At 39.3% G+C, this 14,909-nt stretch overlaps 1 protein-coding gene across 3 annotated transcripts in view; it reads left to right on the forward strand.

Moving 5' to 3' along the window:
* The window catches only part of phkb (phosphorylase kinase, beta), a 146,218-nt gene that overhangs the window by 48,459 nt on the left and 82,850 nt on the right, over positions 1 to 14,909 (forward strand). For all 3 annotated transcript variants that reach the window (XM_042484291.1, XM_042484283.1, XM_042484300.1), the window contains 3 exons: positions 247 to 310; positions 4,110 to 4,205; positions 6,477 to 6,674. In XM_042484291.1, the coding sequence (XP_042340225.1) occupies positions 247 to 310; positions 4,110 to 4,205; positions 6,477 to 6,674 (358 nt within the window). The remainder of the gene's footprint in view (positions 1 to 246; positions 311 to 4,109; positions 4,206 to 6,476; positions 6,675 to 14,909) is intronic.

The raw sequence follows: 14,909 nt of genomic DNA on the forward strand, positions 1-14,909 counted from the left end.
TTTCAGGGTACATACATGACATAAAAGACAACAATAAAATACACATTCATAGTCAACAATAGATGACAACACAAAGAAGATAACACATACTGAGGCAGAATAAAAATAGCAGTGTTACTAATAAATAGGTGGACAGTGTAAAGAAAAGAACATTAGGGAAATAATGGTGTACATGCAACAGTAGCCAATGTCTGTAACATTTTGCATATTTTGTGTCGTGTAATTCTCAATTTTTTTTCTCTGCAGCTCTGTCGGCCTGGCCAAAGCTGCTCTGGAGGCCATCAATGGATTCAACCTGTTTGGAAACCAGGTATTTGAATAATTATAATATTTGCTTACACATTTCCTCCTCACAAAAAGTCCTATGACATGAGATCACATTATACATGGACAGCCTATTTCAAATACCAGCTCCATATATCATTTAGATACGCTTGACGTTTGCATCCCAAACAAAGAATTACCTGAGTCGGTAGCTGAATTTATGGAAAGCCATGGCTCTTTCAACAAGGACACATCCTCAGCATAATTGCTGCTGTTGTCATTGATGCCAGAGGATTTCTTCAAGTAGAAGTTTGACCATCAGGAGATTCATTTAGCATGTTCGACTCAGCCGACTTTTATCAATCGCCACAGTTGATGTTTATTCCTGGTTTTTCTCTGATTCTCCTTACAATGTCCATTAGTGAATATGTTTCTTTTTTTTTGCTGTTTGGTGGAAAGGAACAGGAACATTCATTATATCTGCTAATGGATTGGAAAATGAAGCCCTGCACTTAGCAAGCCTCTCTTTCTTCTTATTTTCTCCACTTGGGTTTTAGCCAGCGACGGCTTCTCCAGCCATCGAAACATGGCATATTTTTCCGATCACTGTATATGGGGCTGTCAGGATAAGTGTATATTAAAGTCTCTGTTTTTCTCTCCTGATCAGCTGCAAAATGAGGGGTTTAACTGTGCCTGGAAATTGATTTTGTCATCAAGTTCAGCTTGTTGAAAGAATCAATTTATAGAGGTAGCTGCTTTATGACCCATGCTGTGTGGGGCTTTTGTAAGTGAGAGCGTCTCCTCCAGTCTCTTGTCCCTCTGGAAGTGGAAGTGCTACAAGCCAGCCAGTTGGTTATTAACGATCTCTATCAATCTTGATTTCCCAACTGACTCTCATCCGTCCAACACCAAAAGCAACTCTCCACTCCCCAACCTCTCTAACCGTAACATTTAGTACTTTCTGAGCTCCGCTATCACATTTCACTCTGGCTGCAGACCCATGTGGGTGTTTGTCATTTTTAGCCTTAATTGAATGGACACTCAGCCTTCAGTTTGGTGAACTTTTGATTTTTTCTTGATCCCTTTGAGTCACGTGGTGGATGCAAAGACAGCGGCTTCTCGGTGTGACAAATTGAACTCTGTGGATAGAATTGATCTTGCAAAGAGGAGGATCCTTCAACTTTAAAGCCAGTCATTAAATTCACAGAGCTGTGTACACGCGGCCGGACAATCAAATCCTAACAGGCTCCACTTCCTATCTTGGGATTGTCACCTACAGTAATTCACACCCAGTTGAGTAGTGGAGTGGACACACGCCGAACTAACTCAATCCAACAATTTTCTTTTTTTTTTTATATGTGTGTGTGAAAGAGAGTTTTTTTTCTCTTCTGACATAAATCTTTGAATTTAATTCATCCACACTGCACACAGAAAGCTTTGTCAAGTTAATGTATATTATGAATTTACATTATATATTCTACATGCTGACAACATTTATTAGCAGCCTATAATAAGAACAGTGACACTGATGGCTTTCTGGCATAGATTGTGGTGGCCTGTAATTGACTTGTATTATACAGTCACATTTTCATTACAGAGGGACGTGGGCTAATTACTTATAGGTCTAAAAGGTAAGTAGAATAGTGTGGAGAAGTAGGGGTGGAGACAAAAATACATAAAAAAAAATATGACCATGAATCTGATTTTTTTTTTAAAAAACAATGGTAGTTTTTTGCCCGTGATTAACAATGGTTTAGTCAAAAATTCATCTTTCATCTCTACAAGCATCTCAAGTACTTAGATTAAGTATGTGTTAGGCCTAAAAAAAATCCCTAGAGTGCACTGCAGTTTTCAGAACCTCCACTGAAAGACTTATGTTTCATTAATTATAATAATTATAGATTGAACTTTTATTGGAAATTTCCAGGGATCCAAGGACGCTTAAAAATATGCTCAATCAGTTGCAATGTCTGTTAATGGTAAAAAAAAAATATTGGCTGCATTTTTTTTTAACCAAAACTGAATATTGACATAAAATGATGCAAAATATAAATATGAAGTTCTGACAACATTTGGAAAATTTGTCATTGTGGTAATGTCAGTTGGTTTTTGATTTTGACATTTTTTTATGATGAAAATGCAGTAATTGAGCAAATCCAGTGTGATACATCTGACACAGGTAATGATAAGGGTTATTTATTGATATTCATGGCACTGCTGATTGGGTATCACCTCTACCACACCCACCAAACGAGAGAACAAGTACCTCAAAGCCTGCTATACAGTGTTTCACAAGGATACAGATACAGATAACGGTGTACTCACTCATTCTTAGTAATAATGATTTTGAATGTACCTTTAGCATTAAAGAATTTAAGCACAATTGTGGATATTGGCGTCTTGACTCTAATCACTGGAAGTTAAGGGGAAGTGAATGAGAAATACTCACTTCTCTTGTTTGACAGTCAGCAATGGTTTATAGGAAATAATTCTAGGAGCCATTGCTTAAAAAAACAAAGTCTATACTGCAGATCGTTGGACATTGGTCAGTTCATTCTTTTGATTTCTTTTTTTTTATTCAATATAAGTCTTTACATATTTGTGTTATTTGTTTAATGTTTATTTATCAGGTGGCAAAGATTATTATTTTCTATTGCTTTTTACTGTGTGGAATTATAAAAGGGTTGACATACATGACATATGGGATGCTTTGGTAGCTCTTCGGGTCGAGCTTGTATCATTAAGGCTAAGTCCTTTAGCGGAAAACATTCTCATCTGGCCCTGGGCCTCGTGTTTCTGCACATTATTACCACTCTCTCCCCTGACTATCTCTGTCATGGTCAAATAAAGCAGAAATGCTGAAAAAAATCTATAAATTAACAAAAAAAAGACATACAGAAATTACAGTCTGGACTGCTCAGTTTTAATAAAAATGAAAATCTTCAGCTTACTGAAGGAAACCACAGTCATCAGCACACATCAACAGCAAAATCACTCAACTTACATGCTCCGTTCCCATGCACTCTGCAGCTGTAACATGAGAACAGGTTTCCCTGAGAGTGCCATTTCACTGACTTGTTACACAGCTGCCTACATCGGTGACCAGCAATCCCCTGCCCTATGCAAATTGCGACAGGAAAGCTTGCTGATTTGACTAAAAGCCCTGGCTGGATCTGTTTTTTGAAGGAAAAAAAGTCGACTCCGGCAATCTTCATACATAATGCATTTGACTTACATTAGAAACTGCTTAGCAGGTTGCAGGAGTGACTCGGTTTTATGTAAGCGCTGCTGATGGATGGATGAAGTGGACTGAACCAGTTTTTTAGAACTAGAAAGGTTTGATCACTTCCCCGCACAAAGTAAAAAGCATAAACTGCCCCTCTCCCCTTTCCCTCTCTCTCTCTCTCTCTCTCTCTCTCTCTGTATAAGTGCACTGGACTGACAGACTGTGTTGTAATAGCAGCACTTCGTTTTTGAACACAGGGACTTTTGAAGTGATAGGTTGACTCTCGACTCGCTGTTGTTCAAGCACTCCCACACGGTACTTCAAAAACATGTTCAACCCAAAAATATCAGCCTGGTTTTACAGTGAAAGAGTGTGTTTTGATGTGCGGAGGAGTGAGGTGTGATACAAGGGGGCTTTAAAGTGGTCCTTAAGTCGTTTTAGCCATTTTGCTGTCATTTTTTTTTTTTTTTTTAACCTAAAAATGATGGAGGGGTTGTTGTACGTCTCCTCTGTGTATTTTTATCTGTGTGCACATGCAGAACACAAAACTGTGTGCCGTAACAGGTTAATAGTTCAGTTGTGACTGGCATGCTTTCTATGTATGTGTTTTGCTCTGCAGGGCTGTTCGTGGTCAGTGATATTTGTGGATCTGGACGCCCACAACAGGAACAGGCAAACCTTGTGCTCCTTGCTGCCCCGAGAGTCTCGCTCACATGTGAGTTCACATGTCTATCTGCCTATGAAGCAGCTAAAACCACTCTACAAAGGACTAAAATCTAGAAATAAAGCACGAGATAATGTAAAAAGCCTTTCAACACTAAGCAAATTAGGGTGATTGGAAATGTTCTACAAATTGCATGAAATTAGTAGATTAGAAAGAAAGTAGTAGAAAATTCTTTTTAAACAACTGGGGAAAACTGTATGGGGGGGCAAAAAAGAGAAAAAAGCAAGGGAAAAACTATATTCAAAATGATCAGAATTACATATTTAAAATTACATTACAGAATTATTTTAATTTTCAAGCACCTTTTTCAGATCATTTACTTGTATTGTTTATGTTTAATTTCTTAATAATTATTCTTAACGAATTTTCAAATATTTTCCTTTTACTTTTGGCTAAATTCTTTCACATTTTTGGATCATTTGATCTTTTGTTGCTTATTCCTTTCTTCCCATGCTTTAAAGAAATCAAGCCAACTTACTCAGGTTTCAAAGGGTTAACCTTCTGTAGGTTATCGATAAATATCCTCAGGTGCAAATGTTGTGCAAATGATTCAACTTGTCGCCTCTTTTGCCCTTTTTTTTTACTTTGAGGAGCAGCTGTGTGCATAATCTCTACCAATCAAAGACTGAAATATATGCCTGCCATACATATGCCGAATACTTGAAAGGTTAATTGTACACATCAAACAAACGATGTACTTATGTCAAAATGTCAGGGTATTTTTGGAAAGCAGAAAGTGCCTATTCCCTCACGGTGCGCTCATTACACTGCCCATACTTATTCTATTGATGGTTCAGTCTTGACGAAAAATGGGGAAAGTGAAAGGTGGCTGCAGAGCTGCAGGGAGGTAAAAAAAAAAAGGCCGTAGGTAAAGCAAGAGCAAAATCATTCCCTTCTCTCCACTCCACCACTTGCAGACACTTAAATGATCACATCTCTCTCTCTCGCTCTCTCTCTCCCTCTCTCTCTCTCTCTCTCTCTCTCTCTCTGTGCTGAATGTGTCAAGCAGAATAGCCGCAGTCAGCTTGCGAGGAAATGAGCGTAATTAGACGATTACATTTGCATTATAGTTGTATCACATTAAGGCGCTAGAAGTATGGAGTGTAGCAAGGTAGCGAGAGACCAACATACTGTAGGATAATGTCAAGCTAACCAAAATATCAATACAATATCAGTATCCTGCACACTATGGCAAAAGATAGGAATTCAATATTCAATTCCAGACACATTCAGTACCTGCGCTGAATGCGTTCTGCAAGCTGATATCCCATTTCTGCTGCAGCTGCCGAGGATGTTAACATGTAAATTGGAGTTGTACAAGGAGTCGAAGAATAAGAGAGGATTGGACCAGAGAGCAGCAGTCGGCTCTCCTGCGAACTGTAGAGCCTTGTTGGGAATTTAAAAAGATTACAATGCAAAACGTAACAGCCGCATCAAACAGTCACATCTTGGACTGAAATCTAGTCCTTAAGCTGGTTGATAAACTGCTTCGTAGCTGTAAGAAAGCATGTCTGCAGTTAGTAAGGACTTCAGTTCACTGACAGCACAGTCCATGCAGAATATGGATTGCAAGTTTGTTATTTTAGGAAGCTCTTCCGTCTATTAATAAACCTTAAATATTCATAACTGTTTGCAGTGAGGCCGGGGCCTAATAGCTTTCATTTTCACAGCTTAATATAGCAAACCAAGCAAAAATGAAATTAGCAAATTAGATGCCCAGTCATTATGTTTTTTCACCCCTAATAACAATATTCAACCCTAATGATTGTCCAAATTGAAATGTAGACAAAAAAGGCTGTAGTGTGATGTTCATAACCAGGAGCTTTAATTCTCAAAGGGGCAGTTCACCCAAAAACCAAAAATACATATTTGTTCTATTACCGGTAGTGCTTTTTATCAATCTAGATTATTTTGGAGTTGCTGAGTGTTGGAGATATAAGCTATAGAGATGTCTGGCGCCCTGAACCGAAACAATTTAGACTAATAATTAGAACTACAGGTAAGGTAAGCAAAAACTGTCATTTTAACTTTGGGGTGAACAGTCCTTTAGGCTGGTAAAAGGCATCTACAGCTGTCCAATGTGTGGTTTGCATTTTCTATGACAGCCAAGGCATGATCCACTCCTCTCCTATGACTGGCTACTACTATGTACTACTCATTATTTTATATTATGAGCCTGCTGCTAAATGCAATTCAACAGTTTCACAAAAATGTTCCTTGTTGTAGCACAATGTCTTAACTAAAACTTTTCCCTTATGGTAGAATACAGACGCAGCCTTGCTTCCAACCATCAGCTACCCTGCCTTTGCAGTAGACGACGATGCTCTCTATAGTCAGACACTGGACAAGATTGTCCGCAAGCTGCGGGGCAAATACGGCTTCAAGCGTTTCCTCCGTGATGGCTACCGCACTGCTAATGAAGACAAGAATAGACGCTACTACAAACCTGCTGAAATGAAGGTGGGTGCTGATGTTTTTTTTTTCTATTTATATGTGCTATAATTCGTGGATTTTTTTTTCCCTCACTGCTCAGTTGAATTTCTCAGACTTTTAGTTTTACACAGTAGGCCTCCCAAACAACACCTGGACTTTTGAAGGTGTTCTAACTAAAAGCAATTATTATTAAAGCGAATATTTTATCATGTCAGACAGACATGCAAAAGCACAGAAATGTTGCTTGTTCTTCCTAGCTTTAGCAAAGCGTACAACTAAGTGTCATCATCATAACAGTTGAAAATAAAAAAGAAACCCATGGATAATATGTTTAAAAAAGAGGACATGGATAAAAATAATAAAGGATCCACGATATATCCCTGGGGAACCCCACCAGAGAAGAAAGGAGGCCGTTTCTCCTTCCATTGCAAAGAATGACCTGTTAATCAATATCAGATTTAGAGTCAAAGAATGTTATAGCATTTAAAAATGTACCAAGAGGTTATTTAAGGCAAGCACTTGTTAATGCAGAGCAAAAGGCAGAGTGCCACTGCTTGGTGATATATAAAACCTGAAAAAGTACAACTTGAAAGTGCTTGAGTATGACATTTGAAAAGTTTTTGAAATGTTTAAGCCTGCAAAGGAAGGTATTATCCTTGTATGATAGTGCTCAGAAATCTGCCTGTGTGACTTAGCCTCTCCCATTTCAAGTGTTTTAATCCTCCAGGTATTTCACTCCCAGTCTTTGTGTGTGTGTGTGTGTGTGTGTGTGTGTGTGTGTGCGTGCGTGCGTGCGAGCCCCTGCCTGTGGGTGTGCTCTTGCATATATATGTATGTGAATGACGGTGCATTCACTGTCCTTTTCTGAATCCCCCGTGATCCCGGCGAAATGGCAGCGTGTTCACTTCAGAATCAGCTCAGTGAGCGTACAATGAGTGAATCAAAGGCAGGGCTCTTAATGCTAAACAAATCATCGCACAAGCTGCAGAACTAACCGCCCAGAATTAATAAACTCCGAGAGGCACATGGGGAGAATCAAAGTTGATCTGCAAGTCAGAGGCAACTGGAGTTTCTGTTTGATTTAGATGTTTGTTGTCTCATCCACGAGGTCTAATCAGTTCTGCTGAGTGGTGGGTCATTCATGTCATAGGTCTTCAAGGTCACATGACACAGAGGTTTGGACTGTTGTACTACAGTTTCAAGGAGGAGTAATGGGGACTCTTATGGAAGAGCAGCTTATATTTATTTCCAGCCATGGAAAAAACAGGAAGTCGCCAGAGGGGCATTTTGAGTTATTTACAGATTCTGAAAGTGTAGTTTCTAAGCTTTCCAGTGATGTCTAACAGATGGAAATCTGAAAATATCTAAAGAAGATGTGGCCATTTAAATGAAGGCACTCCTCAAACTAGTTTTGTGAGAAATCCAGCCTCAAAGTTTCTGAAAGATTCTCACCTACCTGGGGAGTCAGTATTGACAGGACAGTCAATACTTTACTCATGTACCCATGAGTGCACACATTATTCAAGCACATTATCAGGTTGGTGTGTTATTCGAATTAATAGCAGATGTTCACAGTTTCGACGTGCGTATTATTACATTTTAAAATGACAATACTGAACTAGTTAGCTAGTTAACTTGGACATTAATGAAACTCACAGTGGATTATTGAAAGATAGCTTCTAGCATGAAAAACAGTTTGTAATCCCTGTATGTGACTTCGAATGAACACTAACATAACGTGGATAGCTTGGATGTTAATAAAAACTCACCCCATAAGAAACATAAAAGTATTCCTGCAGACTTTATTGCGTCCAATCAGATAACAAGTTTGGGGGTGCTTTCTTTTTGTCGCAGGCTTCTTGGTGGATGTGGTCATCTCAGAAGTTACTACTGTACGCCTGTTTGCTTCAAGGTGTTCATTTATTCTCATATCCTGCCACTCTATTTCGGGTGCTAAAGAATCCATCCGTATGTTGTACATAAGCTCTGGAGAAAGTTTGCAGCTACACAACTGTGTCCTGAGGAGAGAATTCTCCTTTCTTCTTCCGTAGCATTTTTTTGTTGATTTCTTCAGTTTCATCTTCTGGTTCGGGTTCAGAATCAGAAGTGAGATCGGTGTCGGCATGACCAGAAGCATCTGGCTTCTCAAAGAAGCACTGCCAAAGATTTGCGCTGTAACAGCCCCGTTTTAGTTCTTCTGCAATGCGTTTTTTCTGCTCCATCTTCATTCAGTGATGAAAACACACACAGCTTCCAGAAGTAGCAGTAACAGTAACCACCCTACTTTAAATGCAGGAGAGGCTGCTTAAGTAGCCATGTGGTTCCTCTTTAGCGTGCAGCAGATTGGCCGAAAAAAGGAACAAAAGCGCATGAATAGCCAAAGAAAGCCAGTATGCTAATTTACTGCGGTATCTCCACGCCCCCAACTAGGAACCGACTTTTCCCCTAAAACAACCCAAATTCAAATATAAAGTTTATGGTTTTAAGGCCCCCAATACTGGTATTTGAAGCATGGAATGGATTCTTTGTGATTTCAACTTGCATATTCTGCAAAAAAACGAAAATCACTAATTTAAAAAAAAAAAAAAAAAAGATTTGTCTTTGTTTAGACGACTTGTGCCGGGCTGACTTGTTGCTGGTTTTCTGGTGGTGGGTTACATTTGTTCAGAAAGTTCATAGATTTTAATCTAGACTTAAAAAAGGTAGCCAAAAGACATGAATGAGCTCTTCAGTGCATTGGAGCATCAAGTTAGGCTATAATCCGATGAATCAACCACTCCTCTTCTTCAAGCAGTATGACTGAGGCTGGCAGGGCACTGAGGTCAGTATGCATGGCTCAAAGCACAATAACTGATCATGAACGACCAAAGAAAATGATGTCAACTCACTTTATTACAACCAGCCAATATTAGAACTAACTTTCTGTCCTATTCACACATTTTAATTTGATCAAAGCTCAATTCGGTCAAGTCATTAAAGATGTGGAAATGCTGTTTGTATAGCGACGATTTTAAAATTTTGATGTAACATTATCTGAAAGACTCGGAAGAGATGATTTTATGATACAAGCAGCCAAATTAGTTTCTACCATGGGGTGCAGGGCTCAGCCTTAAAGATAGGGTGAGGAGCTCAGACTTCTGGAGGGAGTTTGGAGGAGAGCCACTGCTACTTCGTGTCTAAAGGGGCCAGTTGATGTGGCTTGGGCATCTGATCAGAACACCTCCTGGGCGCCTGCCGGTTTTCCGGGCAAGTCCGACTGGTGGGAGACCCCGGGGAAGACCCAGAACACGCTGGAAAGATTATATATCTCATCTGGCCTGAGAGCGCCTCGGGGTCCCCCTGGAGGAGCTTGAAAGTTTTGCTGTGAAGAGGGACAGCTGTGGTGCCTTGCTCAGCATGCTGCTCCTGCAACCCAGCACCAGATAGGCAGAAGAAAATGGATGGATAGAGATTTCTTATCTTGTCTAATATCCACTATTATTATAACTTTTTTTATATAGCATCCCTAAAAACACAGTTACAAAGTGCTTTGACAGGGTGCCCAGTAGCTCAGTGGATGGAGCAGGCGCCCCATGTGCGGTGGCTGTGTCCTTACCGCAGCAGCCGCAGGTTTGCTTCCAGCTCGTGGTCCTTTGGTGCAATAAAAAAAATGCTTTGACAAACAAAGTAAAGCAGAGGCAATAAGCCCCTGAGGCAAAATAACAACAGAGGTTAGACAATAATGCCAAATAAAGACCAGACAAGAGTTGAGGTAGAATTAAACAGGAGATTAGAGGCAGAAAACAACAGTAAACACAGAAAATAAATAATGATAATGATAATAATAAGCAGGACCAAGACACAATAAAAAGATTGGTTAGATAAAGATAAATGAAGAGATAAAATTAAAAGACAAACAAAGAGACAAATTAAAAGACAACATCACATAAAAGCAATACTATATAGTCTTACTTATGTGATTTTTAGGCACACTGAACTGCCAACTTCACCAAATGCACCGCGCTTGACTTCACCTCATCACAGACTGATTGGGTTGTAGCTGCTGTGGTAGTGGGCCAGTCACATCACAATAAATTAAAGAATGCTTGCAGTGATTGGCTGCAAACAAAACCATACAAATACTATTTTTTCTTGCTGTTGGATGAAGTCTGCCTACAGGGCTGTCTGCAAAAAAGGGATTTCTTGGTTAAAGTTAGAAAAAAGTGTGTTAAAATGAGAAGATTTCTGCCAGTCATATTTTGCAGAGAAAATACTGCTATATTATAATTTACACAAAATACTGCTTGAAATATGTATTTGTTTTTCAAATAGCTGTGCACATAAAATATAGTTCAGCTGTTGTGGCTGTCAGTGACCTGTTTTTTAATGTGCTGCAGCAGAACTCGACAGAATCATAGACTCGTAGCTCTCACAGCTGTTATGTGGCTCTGAAGAATGTTTGAAACACTATCCCTTTGACAAAGTTAGATTGCTTCCGGCTGCTCTTTCATTTGCAGAAAGGTGGGTCCTTGGTGCTGAAAATGGAATTTAAAAAAAGGCATATTCAGTGGAAGAGGGCACTCGTGGGGCACCAACTCTTAACCACTTAGGATGCTTTGAAATTAGCTTTCTTTAATCCTGCAGCTAATACGATACAAAAACTCTAAGGCTAAGAATTAGCAAACAGTATTTAATGCCTCAGCTCCTTCAGGCTCCATTCTGCCTTCAGTTCTACCAGCAGGCATGCAGATTTATTGTGAAAGACAGTTAAGTTTCGCAACTCCTGCTGCCATTTGCCGTCCATTTACCAACAGTAATATATTTGCTGCCTCATCGGCAAATACTGCAAGTAATCAAGTTTTATATTGGGAAACTGTGCCAGGTGGTCATAGGCTTCACTTTGATATTACTTACACTCATATCGCTCTGCACACAAATTATGCTTTTTAAAATCAAGCTTTGAAATATATTATACATTAATTTTAGTTTCTACTTTCATGAAGATTTTAACCAGCATCAGTCCTAATCATAAATATCAAATATTCATTTAGTATTATCATATACATATTATCCCAGCCTGGGATATGTCACTGATCTGCAGCAACATTGATTGATTTTCTCCATATGCCAAATATGGTAAAAATTATGTCATCAGGTGGGAAGAAGTAAATATTAGCAATTCAAAAGCAAAAGCACAGACTGGCACCCAGAAATAATACAATGCATGCTTTATGCTTTGATGGCTGTGGGATCATAAATTGCACCTTAAATGGGTTTCAGTGGCGCATTTTTTGCACTCAGCTGTATGAATGTAACAATTTTGTCTATGCTGTGTATTTTAGACCTACTGTAGGAGCTAAGCTGGAAATTCAAAGAGTAAACAAAAATAAACAGTCCTGCCAAAATGAATGCCATATGCATGAACACAGCCTTAATTATAAAAAAATAGAAGAATGAAAAGCACGTAAAATGCGCCAAACAGTCCTTAACGCTTTAAAAATGCTGTAAACATTACAACATTACCATTTTTCGGTAAACTTAACCAAACTTAAGAAAAAATGTCAATTTTAGAAGTGTGACATTTCAAGGGAAGTAGAAAACAAAACAGCAAAATGTTACCTCCTTGGAGTGATAAACACACAGAGTAATGAAATGCTGAGCGAGTGTCTGACACAGTGTGAGCTCTGTCTGCTGAAGGAGAAGTCACAGGTAGACCAGGTCTCCCTGCAGAAGACATGGAGTGAAGCTGTTGTTGGTGTTTAAGAGAGAATTCACAGCAGGGCAGACGTCTGTGCTCCCTGTCTGTTTACCATTGACAGAGAGCAGCAGCCTGTGTGATAGACAGTTTTACCAATCAGCTGAGCTACTCAAGCACAAAACACCAGGGATCCCTGCCTGTTTACAGCCTCAACGGGCCAAAAAGCACAGGCCTCACTGGGTGACTGCCTTAGCTCTCCCGTTCTCTCTCCCCCTCCCTCTAAATAAACACTCCTCTGCGTTTGTATCTCTGTATGCACCTTTGTACCGTCTTTTCATTTTTCCCCCTCTCATCCCTCTCTCACACGATGACTCTGCCCTACAAAGGCATTAATTAGAGAAGCAGTGAGACTGAGGCAAATAATTTTATGTCTTTTTAGGCAGATTATTGTACCCTCCAAAAAATCATTGCCATAGGACCCACACAGTACCTAAAATATGCAGATACCGCACTCCCTCTTTGGATAATCTTCACAGAAACTCCTGTGTGTTCTCTCAGTTTTTTTTATCCATTTATTATATATATTATTTATCATTTGTTTAAGAAAATGAACTTCAAATTGGTTATTATTTTCAGTCCATAACTTAAAGGAATTAATTGTTTCTGTGTCTATCTGTCCATCTTCCATTAATATTTATTTTGAAATCAATATAATACATGAATTTACAATTTAATTCAACTAAGTATGGGATTTATAGGTAGCTTAACCATCAAAGTAAATGAAATTGACTATATTCTGGGTTGTGTTGAAACACAGAGTTTGAAGCCACATATACTTAATTACGAACATTAGCCATTTACGTAATCACATTCTGAGCACATGACCCGTAGTGTTTGCTTGGTAATAGTGAATGCAGCTCTCATACTTTTATTTGTGTGTGCCAGCTCTACCAGCCATTTGTTATTGCAGTAGGACGTCATCTCTTTAATCTTCCATCAGTGTGGAGATTATTGAAAAAGATGGTGGACAGAGATAGTGAGGAATAGTGGCATTTATGGTCAGATTGGCTAAAATGATGATTTGTGGATGAGCTGATCAAAATTTGCAGGTTGTTTGATTGTCTTTTCATGCAGACCGTGATAATTTGTTTTCTTTATAAACATTTGGTGACAAAGAAAAGAGTTATTTTGTAAATATAGAGCTGTTCACATTTCTGCTGTGTGTTGGTGCTGATCCTCTTTAGTCAAGCACAAACAAGATGGGATTGAATTACAGGAATTAATAAGGCTGTGATTCACTTGACTGTCTTCACTGCATGTGACTTGTACCCAAATGAAGGCTGTGCGTTTGTGTATGTGTGTGACATGACACACACATGCAATGTGTGATCTGTAATAGGATTTCTGGCTGAGTAAGATTCAGAAAATAATCCAACAAATGATGGTGTTCATGTCAGTTCAAGTGTTTGTTCTGGAAAATTCACTCCAGATGCTGCCATATGCTGGGTTTTATTTTTCTTAGTTCTGTTGACTGGAAACAACTTGACAGTTGCACAGTTACTCACACACTCATCACTTACTCATTCATTTCAATCAGTCAGTCCCAGCTTGCAAAATGTTTATGAGGGACAGGTTTAACTAAATCAAAAACCTGATATTAGTTAGTTATTTAATCATATGCTTTGGCTTTCACATTTACCAGATCTCAACACAGCTTTGCACCCATGGTAGGTTTTGGAGCATTTACAGAGAAAATCTTTCCAGCTGATTTGGCTGTCAGGTCATTTAATGGCTGTTATCAGTGGTGATAAGCATCACAGATATAGGTTTGTGGGGGCCTGCCACACCCACTAAAAGGTTGAGAAAGCTACTATCAGGCCATTAAAAAGAAAACTTTCTGCCAGAAGGGGCTTTCATGGGACTTTCTTCCCTGTGTGATAATGTCTTTATAATTGAACGGTGGGTCAAACATGGGACCTTCACCAAGGAGATCGGGGTTAAAGTGAAAACACGAAAACACATGAAAACAATATTTATGCCGAACCATAATGTTTTCCTAAACCACGTTGTTCTGGCACCTAAACTTAAAAAAAGCAAAAGAGAAACCTAATCTAACTAGAAATGGCCATTGAATAGGCTGAAAACAACCTTTTAAAGGAGTAGCACTGGCAGGTGTAACTGCAGATAATGGCCATTTAATGGACTGATAACATCTCAGTCGCATGATCTTTTGGAAGAATGTTGTTCAGCCACCCAGTGGAGTTCAGACTTGAAGATACCAGCCCGTTCTCATTCTAAACTTGTCAACAAATACCTCCGCTCTGCTAGTGCTTTTGGCATATGAGCATGACGCCAAAAGCCACATTTTGCTTCCACCTGTAATGCAACTGGATGGTGTCAGCTGAGAACGCGGCCGGATATAGCTCATGGCTGTACAGCACCAGGCGCGTCCACATGATACATGCACGGTCGGCATCATCGGTCGCGTGTGCATGAAATGCGGAAGGATGGCATCAGGTGATAACGCTGCAGGTGATGACGTAATATAACACAAGAAATCCCGAGAAATTAATTTTACTTTAAGT

The sequence above is a fragment of the Plectropomus leopardus genome, chromosome 1, assembly GCF_008729295.1.
Source record: "Plectropomus leopardus isolate mb chromosome 1, YSFRI_Pleo_2.0, whole genome shotgun sequence".
Taxonomy (NCBI): Eukaryota; Metazoa; Chordata; class Actinopteri; order Perciformes; family Serranidae; genus Plectropomus; species Plectropomus leopardus.